This window comes from Drosophila busckii, chromosome 3L (genome assembly GCF_011750605.1).
Source record: "Drosophila busckii strain San Diego stock center, stock number 13000-0081.31 chromosome 3L, ASM1175060v1, whole genome shotgun sequence".
Classification (NCBI taxonomy): domain Eukaryota; kingdom Metazoa; phylum Arthropoda; class Insecta; order Diptera; family Drosophilidae; genus Drosophila; species Drosophila busckii.
In genome coordinates this window covers 7,661,020-7,673,662 of record NC_046606.1, presented here as the reverse complement: position 1 = coordinate 7,673,662, position 12,643 = coordinate 7,661,020, and the positions used below count along the sequence as shown (strand labels likewise).

Below are 12,643 nucleotides of genomic sequence, written 5' to 3'. Positions count from 1 at the left end.
TGTTAAAATACTGAACACTGTAAAGTTAAAAAACTTTACATTGCTCACTATCGTCTGTTATGAAATATTCCGTTATGCTATGTTAACAGCTGTATTAGGAATCACAATTTAGGATTGCTCAAAGTAGTTCAACTGAAGGCTTTTTAGTTCATTCGATCAGATTTTGCTGAACAAGCTTGTTCTTAACGATTCAAAACAAACAAGGTATGTTAATTGTAAAGAAATTTTAAATTGTTCGAAATGGTTTGGCAACCCGTGATTTTATCAGTAGATGACGCACCGGCAACTGCAATTGTTTACATTTAGTTAAGGAAAAATGGAAAATAGTGAAAACGATCCCCACACTGAAGCTGATGGCGCCTGTTTTTCGATGGTTGCAGGAGGCGGTGATAGAGGCGTGGCCAGAATGGTTAATTCACGCAGAGCCTGGACATACAAAATGAATCACAAGAAACGCGGCGTGGCGCTGATCTTCAGTCATAAAACATTTGAGTCATCACTAAAATTGGATTCCAGACCTACGGCCGATGTAGATCGTCAAAATCTGCACCGTGCTCTGGAGCAACTGAATTTCAAGGTCAAGCCGTTTAATGATTTGAGCTACAATAGCATACGCAAACAGATTAAAGCTGTGGCCACGGCAGATCATACAGATAATGATTGCATATTGATTGCTATATTAACACATGGCACTAACCAATGTCTCTACGCTAGAGACACCACCTACAAGCTAGATAGCATATGGCAAGAGTTTACCTCAGACAAATGCCCCTCATTGGCGAACAAGCCCAAGCTGTTCATCATTGAAGCTGAGCGTGGCAATCGTCGGGATGCTGGTGTACAGCTCAGACCAAGCAGATCTATAGAGACTGATAGTGATTCCAACAGCAGCTATACGCTGCCCATCAATGCGGATTTCCTCTTTGCCTACTCCACTATGCAGGATTATGTTTCCTATAGCGACAGCGTTACGGGCAGCTGGTTCATTCAAAGCCTGTGTGCTGAGCTGGAGACCAAAGGCAAATCCATGGATATCCTACGCATTATGACTTATGTGACACAACGTGTGGCGATCTTTGAAACCTATGATGACCAGCAATAGCAAATACCCGGCATTTTGTCTACCCTAACCCGTATATTGCATTTTGGCAATAGCAGTGAGCTTATAAATGTTATTTAGTTAGCATTTCTTATTTGTATTATTTGTTATTTACTTAAGCAACAACTTGCCGTTGGCTTGGACATTATACAAAGCTTTTAATTTGGTATTAAATATATATATGTACTTACCAATTCTTTGACGCTGTCAGATTTATCAATTGTATTGTATTTCAGAAGTGGCAATTACATAATTATTTATCGGGCAAATGGAGAAGCTATTCTATAAACCGCTTCTTTTATTCTATTAAGCACTCGACGCCACCACTGGAGACGGATTCGTTTTTTTTATCTCATTGTGTGATTTTCCAGCGTTTGCTAACTGCCTGGAAAGCTGTTCGACGCAGACTTAAGCTCCAAATGAATATTGCACATCAGTGTCCAGGAAGTCAATGTGTCCACAGTAAAGTCCTGTGCAAAGTCCTTTTAATAATTTTAATGCGACAAGTAATTCAAAGGATTGGACGCTTAAGGCTGATGACGACTTATTAAATCAAACTCATCTAGATGAAGGTCCTCGTTTAGCTTTAAAGCTGACAGGAGTTTTTGAGAATCAGCCGAAAATCAAATGGAGCAAATAGTTCTTCTAAAAGGAAATACAAAATTGTACTTTTTATAAATGCACAGACTAACTTAGTCAAACTATATGCCTAAGTAAATATATATATTATTTACCTATTAATTATTATTCAAACTTCCACTCGAACACTGCGTATTTCCTCGTCGACAGTTCATGCACTACTGACCTGCGAGCGACTCAGCTGCTGTCTTATTTGACACCCTCCCACTTCATTAGCGCTGCTCTTCGCTCAAATGCTTGGAGAGCCGCTCGCATCCATTCGTTCGCCGTCAAGCGCTCGATCGCTCAGCGCTAATCCTACGACTGAGCGCGAGCGCAAGCGTCTCTGTTTTCTTGCTAAGCGAGCGCTCCAAAAATATTGGTCCAGCCGGGATCTGACTCTCTTTTAAAACTACGTAAAACTAGACTTCTTACAAGTAAATTATAGCCTATCGGGGGACCGCCACACTAAATATAACATTTTATATTATCGATAGTCACGAGAGAAAGTAGGGGCCATCCCTAAGTTCCCTGCGTCCGTTTTGTCCATCCCTCGCATACATTCGCGGTTTGGTTGTGAATATAATAACAGAAAAGTCGCTCAAAAGTACAATAGCTGATATAAATACAAGTACAATTTAAATAAGTTAAAAATGGGTTGCGCCGAAAGCAAAGATGAGGATGGAACTCAAAATAACCGAAATAGACCCAAGTATCGCACCTGTACGGACGTTTTTTGGCTTGTGATTTACATATTGTTTTGGTTGTTTTTGGTAAATATATTATCTATGCACAGGTTTTAGATATTAAAATGCTTGCGTGTGTCGTGAATAAACAGTTAAAAGACAAGTATTAAAGTTTGAAGAAAGTGAAAGCTAGAGATCAACGATGATTAATCTGTGCGTATAATTGTTTTTGCTCCACCTTGAGCCGATGCAAGTGGAGAAGGGGAACAATAATAGCATTAAGTGCTAGTGTCGTCATCGTCATCATAAGTTGAATTGCTAATTCTGCTAATGAAAAGTTGAGCGCATGAGATACATACAAGTATATGCTTTAAATTAGGGCTTGTCAAGCTGTGCTTACATTGCTTATATTCCATATGGAACGAATTATTTGGAGTCCTTTGAATATTTATGCGGACACGCAATTTGCATGTCCAAGCAATAGATACGTATTCATACTGCCGATTGTCATGCTACAATGCCGTGAGTGTGGGCGTTGGCATTTTTACACAGTGGCATAAGCTCCTAAGTATTATTTATACTATTAAAACGCGTAATATGTTGATTCATAAGTCATGTGGGTATACTAAATTTAAACATTTTAACTTGAATTGCAGATTGTAATTGCCATATTTTCGTTTGTATTTGGCAATCCGTTGCGTGTTTTGAATGGCTACGACTCCTTTGGCAACACCTGTGGCGTTAAACACAACGAAAAGTTTCAAAACTTTCAGCTGTCAGGCAGAAATACGATAAATGAACCGGAAGTCTTATATTTTGATGTTGGACAACTAAAAAAATCATTGAAAATTTGTGTTAAGGAGTGTCCCAAGCGGACACTGACCAAAGCCCAGGATGTGCTACAGTATTATAGTGAAACCGGCAGTCAGCTTTGCAAATATGACTATGATATGCCAAAGTTGACAAATCTGCCAAGCAATGATGTGGATAAAACGTTTAATTTCCTGGGCCCTTGTCCAAGCTTACCCATATTGGAAAGGTAATTTATTACAGTATTTGCTTCGATGCATGAATATTAAATTTACTTTTTCCTTTGTTAGTACCTCTGTGCTGCATCGCTGTGTACCCAACAAGTCACAAAAGGATGCTAAGGAACTTTACACCATGCTCAACAATTGGGATGTAGCGCAACAATTTCTGGGTGATATTTACGCCACTTGGCATATAATTGCAATGGTCTGCGGTCTATCGTTGCGTAAGCAGAGTCGAGAATAATTTCTGTATATGAAACTTATTTTTTATTTTATTGCAGTTATATCCATTGCTTTGGTTACAATGATGCATTGGCTGTCCCGCATAGTTTCCTGGCTTATTTGCGTGCTGGTCATAGTGGCCAGTATTGGACTAACAGTTGCACTTTGGTACGCCTATTATAGCATACGCCACAAGACCGATCAAAATGTACAGATTTCTCAACTGGAGGAGTTTTTGCGTAATCAGCATGCAGTACTCGCTCTGGCCGTAATAGCGACAATAACTATGGTAGATGCGTATATAATCAAATGCTAACCTATACTAACCATATATATTTTTATTGCAGGTCATTCTTTTGGTTATCATTTACTTCCTTAAGAGCAAACTGTCTGGTCTTGCTGCGCTCTTTGAGGAATCAGGCATTTGCATGATGAATCTGCCTGGCTTGCTGATTGCTCCTCTCATTGCCTTTATTGTTCTTATAGCATTTTTATCATTTTGGGTAGCGGTTGTCATTTGTCTCGCCACTGCTACCACGCCCGATAAGAATCCTCTGGCACCGTTCCAGAGTGCTTCAGTTGCTCACCAGACATTGCCTTTGAATACAAACGCGTTGCTAGCCAACCAAACTGCCACTGGACTTAATGGAGTTGAGCAAAGAAGTAAGTATGGTTGAAAATATGGAATAACTAGTAATTGAAGTTAATGCATATATGGCCCGAGTTATAACATCATTATTAAATAATATTTAGCAGCAAAACTGTTTAACCAGCAAGCTCGGATGAAAATTGATTGACAAATTGAATACTAATCATCTAATACTTTTCATTTATTCATTTTTTGTTGATAAAATCTGTGACTATAATATGATACGTAAGTCATATTTCACCTTTGAAATCTATGCACGGTTGAATTTGTAACTTTTTTACTTTTATGTAAATAGAAACATATTTCAAAATTCTTAATGTTGTTAAAATATGCTAAACGCTGTATATATACAAAAAGCTATAACTTTTTTTTAATGTATTTAACCTATATTAATATTGTTCCTTTTAACTACTGACAGCTCTCCGACACGTAGAGTTTACGGATGATGATACACTGCGCAGCATGTTTTGGATTTATGTTGTTGGTCTTATCTGGACTGTTGAATTCATCTTTGCCTGTCAGCAGTTTGCTCTTGCCGCCGCTGTTGCCTTTTGGTACTTTAATAAGCCGACGACCACACCAACAATTTATGCCATTGGAAAATTAGTTAAATATCATTTGGGTACTGTAGCGAAGGGCTCGTTTGTCATTACCATTTTCAAAATTCCACGACTTATTTTGACCTATCTATACGCCAAGTAAGTGTAGCTTGTAAATCTTTAAGCAGCTCTTCATATCTTATGTTTGCTTTATTGATTTAAGACTAAAGAAGGGCGAGGACAAAGGATCCGAGTGTGCTGCTTGCTGTCTAAAGTGCTGCATCTGCGGCTTTTGGCTATTGGAGAAGTTTATTCGTTTCCTTAACCACAACGCCTACACTGTAGTGGCCATTGAATCAATTAACTTTTGTCCGGCTGCAGGCATTGTATGTATACTACTATTAAATACGTACATAAAATTCATTTGTAATATTATTTTGTATTCTAGGCCTGGAACGCTATGGCCACCAATGTACTGCAAGTGGCAACAATTAATAGCATTGGTGACTTTATCCTCTTCTTGGGCAAAATTGTGGTCGCGTCTATTGCTGGTCTGGTTGGCATCTTTATGCTAAAGGATAAACCAGGACTTAACTTTTACATGGCGCCTGTCATACTCATTATCATATTCTCATTCTTTATTGCCCATATTGTGCTCTCGCTCTTTGAGGTATATTTGCTTTAAATTAACTGCAAGTATTTCCTAATTTTGAACTTAACTTGCAGATGGTGGTGGACACGTTGTTTTTGTGCGTCTGTGAAGATAAAACTATTAATGGACGCGCTGGTCGTTGGGCCCAAAGCAATTTGGCCCACCTTGTGGGTGAGGAGCCGCTGCAGGCGGGCGAGGAGCCACCTATTCAAGTTGTGGAAATGATGCCCATTAACAAGCAGCCATTTAGCATTACACGACTACCGCCAAGTGATGCTGAAGTCTCCCCAATGGCGGAGTAAATTCATATTCCAATACAAAGACGCTATCATCACATATATACATAAATTCTATATTCTAACGAAATACGCAGCATCTATCTCAGCTCGTGCCCTCCTGGTAAACAAACTCAACGTACAAAACGTAGTAAAAGATGATATATATTTTACACATGATATTGAAACCATAATAACTGCACAATTTATAAATGTATTTATTATATGTAATCATTTTTATATATGTATTTATGTAAATGTATTTATTCGTTAACGTAACGCGAAATATAACATTTAAACTTTTTTCGTACGTTTTGCTTTAGCTTTCTTTTGCTCAATTACGTCTTTAATGACTTGCATTTGTTTCTCCTTGATCTTCTTGCTCAACGCCGTCTTTGGCGTTTTCTTTTCCTCTAGCTTCTTTTTGGCTTTCATCGCTAGTAGCTTGGCTGTCTCTATAGGATCCTCATCGTCAAACAATTCTTCATTGTCAAGGCCTTCGTAGGCCTTTACTGGGCGAGTTGCCTCTTGCTGCACCTTTTGCTCAACACGGTTAACATATTTATCCTTTGCAGCCTTTTTAAGTACCTGGCGCTGCTTGGACGGACTCACATAGTCGGGATTTTCCCATATGGTATTGCCCGTGAAAGAGCCGTCAAATATTTTAACAGGATTCATTACAAAGCGTGGTCCTACCTCCGAGAGACCACCATCTTCTGACAGAATCTGGAAATTCCTAAACCAGATTCGATTATCCAAGTAGGTAAATGTGTACACATGATCAATGAACGGCTGGCTCTTAGGATGATGATTCGGCACTGCAAATGTCTGTACAAACAATTCTTTCAGCAATTTTAGATGGGGCAGCTCCTCAAATTTGGCATCAAAAGAAAGCAGCGGGCGTGAGCCTCGCAGGCAGTTTCCAGTCAACTTCAACTCGGCCATTGTGTGAATGTTTTCGATGAGAAATTTGGCAGAGGGTCCCGTAGATCCCACCGTGTTGGCCACCCACATATACAAATCGCGCTTGCGGCGTCCTTCAAACAACATAGCCTTATTACAGTGCTTCATCTCGCACATTTCGTTTACCACAGACAATGTTTTTGAGCGCTCCATTTTGGCCTCGGGACGATGGTGAGGCATTAATGTCTTTATATCTCGCATTAAATGCCTGTCACGATGGCTGATACCACGAGCTGCAAACACCAGAACGCGCTGTTTGTTAACCCATTGCTCCTGCAGAAGTCAGAAATCCAATATGTAAGATTGCTCGCATTGCCTACTATTTGGTTCATGATAATGCTTACCCTTTTCGGAATGGCCTCGTCTGAAGCTCTTTGTGGTGGCAGTGGTGGGTTTTCATCCAGCGGCACAATTTCAAGCTGCTCAACCTTCTTTTTCTTTATGAATTTTCGACCCATTTGTATCTTTTACTAAATTTCACAGTTCAAAATAATTCACGTTCCAAACAACGTGGAGTAGAAATTAGTGTGACCAACTATACTTTTGCTCAAAAGGTGCTTCTATAAATCGATAACAATTTGTTAAGGAACTATTAGTTCATTTAGTAATTTTATTTCAATTTTTATTTACAAACTATTTTAAGTACTGGGTTTAAGCTATTTTATGTATTAATCTTCATCATTGCATTCCGGCTCAGGACACTGGCTGCATCTACTTTCATTAATTCCGTAATTCAAGCAATACGCGCCCACACATTCGCAGCAACCGTCGTGAAACCACCTGTAGCTGGACGCACCTGTTTTCTGACAAGTTTGGCGGCATTTATTCCAGGAAATACACTGGTCAAGATATACGACCGTACAGTTTGCACTTGAGAATCCTTGCACGTTGTTGCTTGGAAAGGAAAATACGCGCCAATCGGAAGCGAAACCATCGCCGCCTGGTGCCGTGACAGCCTCAAACAAGACAGACACGCCTTCGAAGTCTTCAACGTGTGATTTTTTTGACATTTCAGACATACAGCCAGATGTAAACGGCATTATCATTATGATAATGCATATTCTTTTTAGTATTGCTTTCATTTTAAGATACTTATTGCAACTGATTGCTCTTTACCCAGATCGTCAATTTATACGGATGTACATTTATATATCAACTCGCAGGTATCACGTTAACAATATTAAATACTCTGCTGCAGGTAACCAAAGTCGTTCTACCTGGAAGCTGCATCCAGTTCAAATTAAGCGCTTTTTCTTTTTTGCTTCGTAAATGCTGGCATCACTTTCACAAAATATCGCCTATGCTTGCAAAATTATATCGACAGCACACTGTCATCTCTAAAGTATACACAAAAGCCTATGCAATTGTTCTGCCATTTTGTATTTGTGTTGAAAACAGTCAAACAATAAATAAGTGTATTTTTGTTAAATTAAAGTTTAAATAATGTCAGACTATCGTTCCCAATCACGCGGTGCTCGCGGGCAGGATTACTCGAATGATGATGACCCGCCTATGTCGCGGCTTTTCATTATATGCAACAAAAGCCACACAGAAGAAGATTTTCGGGAGGCGTTCTCACCCTACGGTGAGATAGAAGACATTTGGGTGGTAAAGGATAAGCACACGCAGGAAAACAAGGGAATTGCTTATGTAAAGTTTTCGAAAACCTCAGATGCCGCTAAGGCACAAGAGCAACTGAATGGGAAAACCATTGGCAAAACAGACCGAACATTGAAGGTACTAGTTGCCGCAAAGTAAGTGACCTGGCAAGTTTTTGTGATGAAGTCGGCAATTTTAATTTGACAATTTTTGCAGTCGTAATCAAGGTTCGAACAAATCTGAAAATGAGCAAGAAAAGTATGTGAGGCTATTCATTGTAATACCAAAGACAGCCACGGAAGACGAAATACGTGATGAGTTTGCTCAATGGGGCGAGGTAGAAAACGTCACCATTGTGAGAGAGAAAAACAATGGCAATCCAAAGGGCTTTGGCTATGTGCGCTTCACAAAGTAATTTGCAAATTATTTTAAATTGTTAATATATGGAGCGACTATAAAATGTTTTAATTTCAGATTCTATTATGCGGCAGTGGCATTCGAAAACTGTTCGGCCAAATACAAAGCTGTCTTTGCTGAGCCAAAGGGTTCTGCTCGGACACAACGCGATCAGTATGGCCGCACCTCGGATGAGAATCCTATGTATAGCTCTGGACGTGGAGGCAGTAGCTCAAATTACAATGGCGGCGGAAGTAGTAGCTTTAATAACGATTGGAATTCATCGGTTAATAGTGATATGTCCGCTTTTCTGCGCATGCAAAATGTACCCGTTCCGCAACCCACATGCTTAGAAGTAACAGTTAGTAATTGCGTTAACCAGGACCAGCTTTGGCGTCTGTTTGATATTATCCCCGGCCTGGACTATTGCCAAATAATGCGTGAACGTAATTAGTTCCCTTCGAATTGATTGTCATCCTTTACATTTTACTTATTGAAATTTTCTGCAGATGGTCCACGCACAAATGAAGCCGTTGTAGTCTATGATAATCCTGAAGCTGCTATTTATGCCAAGTAATCATTTATCTATATACATTTGAATGTTATTAATTATTTTTTTGCAGGGATAAGCTACACGGTCTTGAATATCCAATGGGCGAACGCATAATTGTTAAGGTGAACGGCATGAGCTCAGCTCGCATGGATACATCGTTTATAGACAGTAAGCAGCTTTGCTTAAGTTTGGTTTCAGCTACTTATTTTCATTTTTAATAGAGCGCACTAAAAAAGATGCAATATGTAATGTGCCTTTGCCACCCACACAGCCTTTGGCATCGCCAGATGCACAAGTGGCTCAAAGGCTTTTCATCGTTCTCTCCGCGGTAAGCTTGACAAGCAATAATAATAATATTCCAGGCACTAACGGATTTAGATTATTCAATATTCCAGAATCTACCGCACTCGATATTGAAAAATATTTTCTCCTGCTGGAAGGGATTAATCGATGTGTATTTACTGCCAAACAAAAACTGCGGTTATGTTAAGTATTCTGAACGCGACAGTGCACAACATGCCATTGACGTTTTAAATGGTGCGGAAATATGTGGCACTAAGATAAAGGTACATTCTTTAAAATTTTTGAATGGATTTGCCCTAATAAGATATTCGTGTCGTTTAGGTTATGGAAGCTGAAGAGCGTAGTGGTTCGGATGGTGATGACAGCGGCAGAAAGCGACTGAGGCGAAATTAGTGTAAGTACTGCTTCGTAATAAACATGCTATGTATCTATACAATTTATATAGCCATAGTTGGAACGAGGTGTTCTTCTGGTCAGAGGTAAGTTGCAAGTCATAACCAGACGCTTTCATAAACAGATATATATTGACCTTATCTTCAGACTGATATTAGCTTTAATAGAAACTGCTGCTGTGAACAAAACTAACGCGACGTTGCTCCCGTCGACCACGAACATAATAAGCAAAACAATTTTTATCTTTCTATTTTCACAGACCCACTGACAACATTGTACTTAACAGAGAACATTATGTACGAGTAGTTTACTTACAAGAATACACTTCAATTAAACAGTTCAACTGACCAACAACCGCCCAAAACAAAACGGAATCAACCAGAACCACAATCTCACACAGAGTGAAACAGACACGGAGTACGGAAACAAGATTTACCATGTACTGAGTACCCATTTAAGACCAGACCTAAACGGAGTCAACGAAACGGCAATGATTGCTAAACCAACCACTAACGGGACTATCGAATGTATCGCATTACCATTACCCAAAACCTTGAAACTATATACATAAACGAACTTATTGTACAATTTACTAACGTATTCCGACATTGATAAGCAAATACTTATATTCAAAAGCAAAACTTACGGATTATATAGATACTTTAATGTCTATGCAAAACAAAAGTGAATGCAATTATTTTCTACACGGAAATTAAACATTCAATTAAATACTACTATGATGTAATGCCACTAAATCGATATTAATAAAGCATTAAATAAATAATATTTAAAAGGCTGTTATTTAGCATATTAATCTTAGCGGGCTGTATTAATCCAACTCTGCTCCTTTAATTGGGAGCGCTGAACGCAACTGTCTTTAAATGCGAACTTGTGGCCTCCGCTGTACTTACAAAACCAATCGGCAGCACATGCGTTTTAATTAGCTTAATTTTTATTCATAACAAATTTGTTTGATAACTATTTTGTTCAAAAATTAGCTAAATCATTTTTAAAGACTCATAAATTCAAATTAGTCTGCAATCACTATCGATAGTTAAAATTTTACTCTTGATATTCAAGTAGACCAACGATATATCGCGCGTTGACTGTTAAAATACCAATCAGCTGTGATTTGTTTACGTTTATTACGTTACGTTATATTGTCTAAAATAAGTACTTCTTGTTTTTATATTTTTGGTCACACTTTTTGGTCTGACATTCGCTTGTTTTGTTTTCATAAACATTGTTTATTTTAAACTTGTCTACTGCCTTTGAGAATATAAAAATAAAGCAAAATGGATCCCGCGCTGCTTCGCGAACGCGAAGCCTTCAAAAAACGGGCTATGGCCACGCCAACGTAAGTTACCCTAGACTCCACATGGCATGCATAAAATGTTACATCTAGGATATCTTTTTTGTCAGCGTTGAGAAGAAAAACAGACCAGACAGACCGCCACCACCACCTAGCAGAGATGAGGCTCTTAAGAAGATGCGACCACCAACAGCTCCAAAACTTGATTCCTCCACGTAAGCTGCAGCTGGATAGGCCTTTTATGCAATTCTAACAATCTTCCAATTGCAGCTACAAAACAATGTCTGGCAGCTCACAGTATCGATTTGGAGTGTTAGCCAAGATAGTAAAGTTTATGCGAACGCGTCACCAAGAAGGCGATGACCACCCTCTAAGCATTGAGGAGATATTAGATGAGACCAATCAGCTTGATATTGGTCAATCTGTCAAAAATGTAAAAAGCGCGACCTTATTAGGCAAACATATTTATATCTTGTATACAATTGCAGTGGCTGTCTGGTGAAGCGCTCAGCAATAATCCCAAAATCGATGTCACCTCTGATGGACTAAAGTTTAGCTTTAAACCTGTTTATAAAATTAAAGATGGCAAGAATCTGATGCGACTGCTAAAGCAGCATGATTTGAAGGGGCTTGGTGGCATATTGCTGGAGGATGTGCAAGAATCTCTGCCTCACTGTGAGAAGGTTTTAAAAAACCGTGCTGCCGAAATTTTATTCGTTATACGCCCTATTGACAAGAAAAAAATCCTTTTCTATAACGACAGAACTGCGAATTTTGCTGTAAGCATATAGTACTTAATGATTCGTTAAAATCTGTCTATATAAATGTAACTATTTTCTTAGGTGGATGAAGAGTTTCAAAAGCTTTGGCGTTCGGCAACAGTGGATGCCATGGATGATGCCAAAATCGATGAATACCTCGAAAAACAAGGTAGGAACTGATATATACACAGATTGCACCGTAAGCTATATGTTTATACATATTTTCAGGCATACGCTCTATGCAAGACCATGGACTTAAGAAGCCCGTGCCAAAGCGCAAGAAGGCGGCAAACAAAAAGCGTCAGTTCAAGAAACCTAGAGACAACGAGCATTTGGCAGATGTCTTGGAGATCTACGAGGACAATACATTGACTACAAAAGGCACAAATCCAACACAAAGCTAAGGTTTTATATAGATTGCACCCAATAAAATAAGAAATTAACCTGTTAATTTAGAAAGTGTTTTATTGTATGACAGTTTATCTTATCAACTGACATTTGTTTTTCTATCAATGAGTGCAATTATCAAGAGAGGTAGTTATGCATAGCTTTAAAGTACTTTTCAAATAGTACAACTTTTAATTCCATATCA

General features: G+C 38.8%; 6 protein-coding genes across 8 annotated transcripts; 4 read left to right on the top strand and 2 right to left on the bottom strand.

Moving 5' to 3' along the window:
* Positions 1 to 119: 119 nt before the first annotated feature.
* LOC108599009 (caspase) lies at positions 120 to 1,265 on the top strand. The gene is made up of 2 exons (XM_033293584.1): positions 120 to 204; positions 272 to 1,265. Exon 2 carries the CDS (start codon positions 317 to 319, stop codon positions 1,100 to 1,102), a length of 786 nt encoding a protein of 261 aa, XP_033149475.1. The 5' UTR covers positions 120 to 204; positions 272 to 316; the 3' UTR covers positions 1,103 to 1,265.
* Positions 1,266 to 2,294: 1,029 nt separating this feature from the next.
* On the top strand, positions 2,295 to 5,990 carry LOC108598579 (CTL-like protein 1). The gene is made up of 9 exons (XM_017985270.2): positions 2,295 to 2,490; positions 3,060 to 3,442; positions 3,504 to 3,658; positions 3,716 to 3,945; positions 4,004 to 4,319; positions 4,724 to 5,003; positions 5,068 to 5,230; positions 5,293 to 5,514; positions 5,571 to 5,990. Exons 1-9 carry the CDS (start codon positions 2,371 to 2,373, stop codon positions 5,796 to 5,798), a joined length of 2,097 nt encoding a protein of 698 aa, XP_017840759.2. The 5' UTR covers positions 2,295 to 2,370; the 3' UTR covers positions 5,799 to 5,990.
* Positions 5,991 to 6,026: 36 nt separating this feature from the next.
* On the bottom strand, positions 6,027 to 7,245 carry LOC108599049 (ribosome biogenesis protein BRX1 homolog). The gene is made up of 2 exons (XM_017985829.2): positions 7,079 to 7,245; positions 6,027 to 7,007 (listed from the first exon to the last, which is right to left on the bottom strand). The coding sequence occupies exons 1-2, from the start codon at positions 7,190 to 7,192 to the stop codon at positions 6,066 to 6,068; spliced, it is 1,056 nt and encodes a 351-aa protein (XP_017841318.1). The 5' UTR covers positions 7,193 to 7,245; the 3' UTR covers positions 6,027 to 6,065.
* Positions 7,246 to 7,388: 143 nt separating this feature from the next.
* On the bottom strand, positions 7,389 to 7,955 carry LOC108598488 (protein twisted gastrulation). Its single transcript, XM_017985142.2, has one exon. The coding sequence runs from the start codon at positions 7,814 to 7,816 to the stop codon at positions 7,403 to 7,405; it is 414 nt and encodes a 137-aa protein (XP_017840631.1). The 5' UTR covers positions 7,817 to 7,955; the 3' UTR covers positions 7,389 to 7,402.
* Positions 7,956 to 8,075: 120 nt separating this feature from the next.
* On the top strand, positions 8,076 to 10,744 carry LOC108598487 (RNA-binding protein 45). Of its 3 annotated transcripts, none has more exons than XM_033293483.1 (10): positions 8,076 to 8,488; positions 8,550 to 8,744; positions 8,808 to 9,175; positions 9,239 to 9,302; positions 9,353 to 9,450; positions 9,504 to 9,610; positions 9,678 to 9,848; positions 9,907 to 9,979; positions 10,031 to 10,064; positions 10,238 to 10,744. In XM_033293483.1, the coding sequence occupies exons 1-8, from the start codon at positions 8,178 to 8,180 to the stop codon at positions 9,976 to 9,978; spliced, it is 1,386 nt and encodes a 461-aa protein (XP_033149374.1). In that variant the 5' UTR covers positions 8,076 to 8,177; the 3' UTR covers position 9,979; positions 10,031 to 10,064; positions 10,238 to 10,744. The 3 variants fall into 3 exon arrangements, with proteins under 3 accessions (XP_033149374.1, XP_017840630.2, XP_033149373.1); XM_017985141.2 differs by having other exon boundaries at positions 10,126 to 10,744; XM_033293482.1 differs by lacking the exon at positions 10,031 to 10,064.
* A 444-nt stretch (positions 10,745 to 11,188) lies between these two features.
* On the top strand, positions 11,189 to 12,492 carry LOC108600576 (general transcription factor IIE subunit 2). The gene is made up of 6 exons (XM_017988245.2): positions 11,189 to 11,335; positions 11,401 to 11,505; positions 11,561 to 11,723; positions 11,779 to 12,069; positions 12,133 to 12,220; positions 12,280 to 12,492. The coding sequence occupies exons 1-6, from the start codon at positions 11,274 to 11,276 to the stop codon at positions 12,453 to 12,455; spliced, it is 885 nt and encodes a 294-aa protein (XP_017843734.2). The 5' UTR covers positions 11,189 to 11,273; the 3' UTR covers positions 12,456 to 12,492.
* Positions 12,493 to 12,643: the final 151 nt, after the last annotated feature.

Coding starts and splice junctions, on each gene's coding strand:
- LOC108599009 (XM_033293584.1), top strand. CDS start 317: ATGGAAAATAGTGAAAACGATCCCCACACTGAAGCTGATGGCGCCTGT.
- LOC108598579 (XM_017985270.2), top strand. CDS start 2,371: ATGGGTTGCGCCGAAAGCAAAGATGAGGATGGAACTCAAAATAACCGA. Junction 2,491..3,059: donor TATTGTTTTGGTTGTTTTTG/GTAAATATATTA, acceptor CTTGAATTGCAG/ATTGTAATTGCCATATTTTC. Junction 5,004..5,067: donor TTGACCTATCTATACGCCAA/GTAAGTGTAGCT, acceptor TATTGATTTAAG/ACTAAAGAAGGGCGAGGACA.
- LOC108599049 (XM_017985829.2), bottom strand. CDS start 7,192: ATGGGTCGAAAATTCATAAAGAAAAAGAAGGTTGAGCAGCTTGAAATT. Junction 7,008..7,078: donor ACGAGGCCATTCCGAAAAGG/GTAAGCATTATC, acceptor TGACTTCTGCAG/GAGCAATGGGTTAACAAACA.
- LOC108598488 (XM_017985142.2), bottom strand. CDS start 7,816: ATGAAAGCAATACTAAAAAGAATATGCATTATCATAATGATAATGCCG.
- LOC108598487 (XM_033293482.1), top strand. CDS start 8,178: ATGTCAGACTATCGTTCCCAATCACGCGGTGCTCGCGGGCAGGATTAC. Junction 9,176..9,238: donor TTGCCAAATAATGCGTGAAC/GTAATTAGTTCC, acceptor AATTTTCTGCAG/ATGGTCCACGCACAAATGAA. Junction 9,303..9,352: donor GAAGCTGCTATTTATGCCAA/GTAATCATTTAT, acceptor ATTTTTTTGCAG/GGATAAGCTACACGGTCTTG.
- LOC108600576 (XM_017988245.2), top strand. CDS start 11,274: ATGGATCCCGCGCTGCTTCGCGAACGCGAAGCCTTCAAAAAACGGGCT. Junction 12,070..12,132: donor ACAGAACTGCGAATTTTGCT/GTAAGCATATAG, acceptor CTATTTTCTTAG/GTGGATGAAGAGTTTCAAAA. Junction 12,221..12,279: donor TGAATACCTCGAAAAACAAG/GTAGGAACTGAT, acceptor ACATATTTTCAG/GCATACGCTCTATGCAAGAC.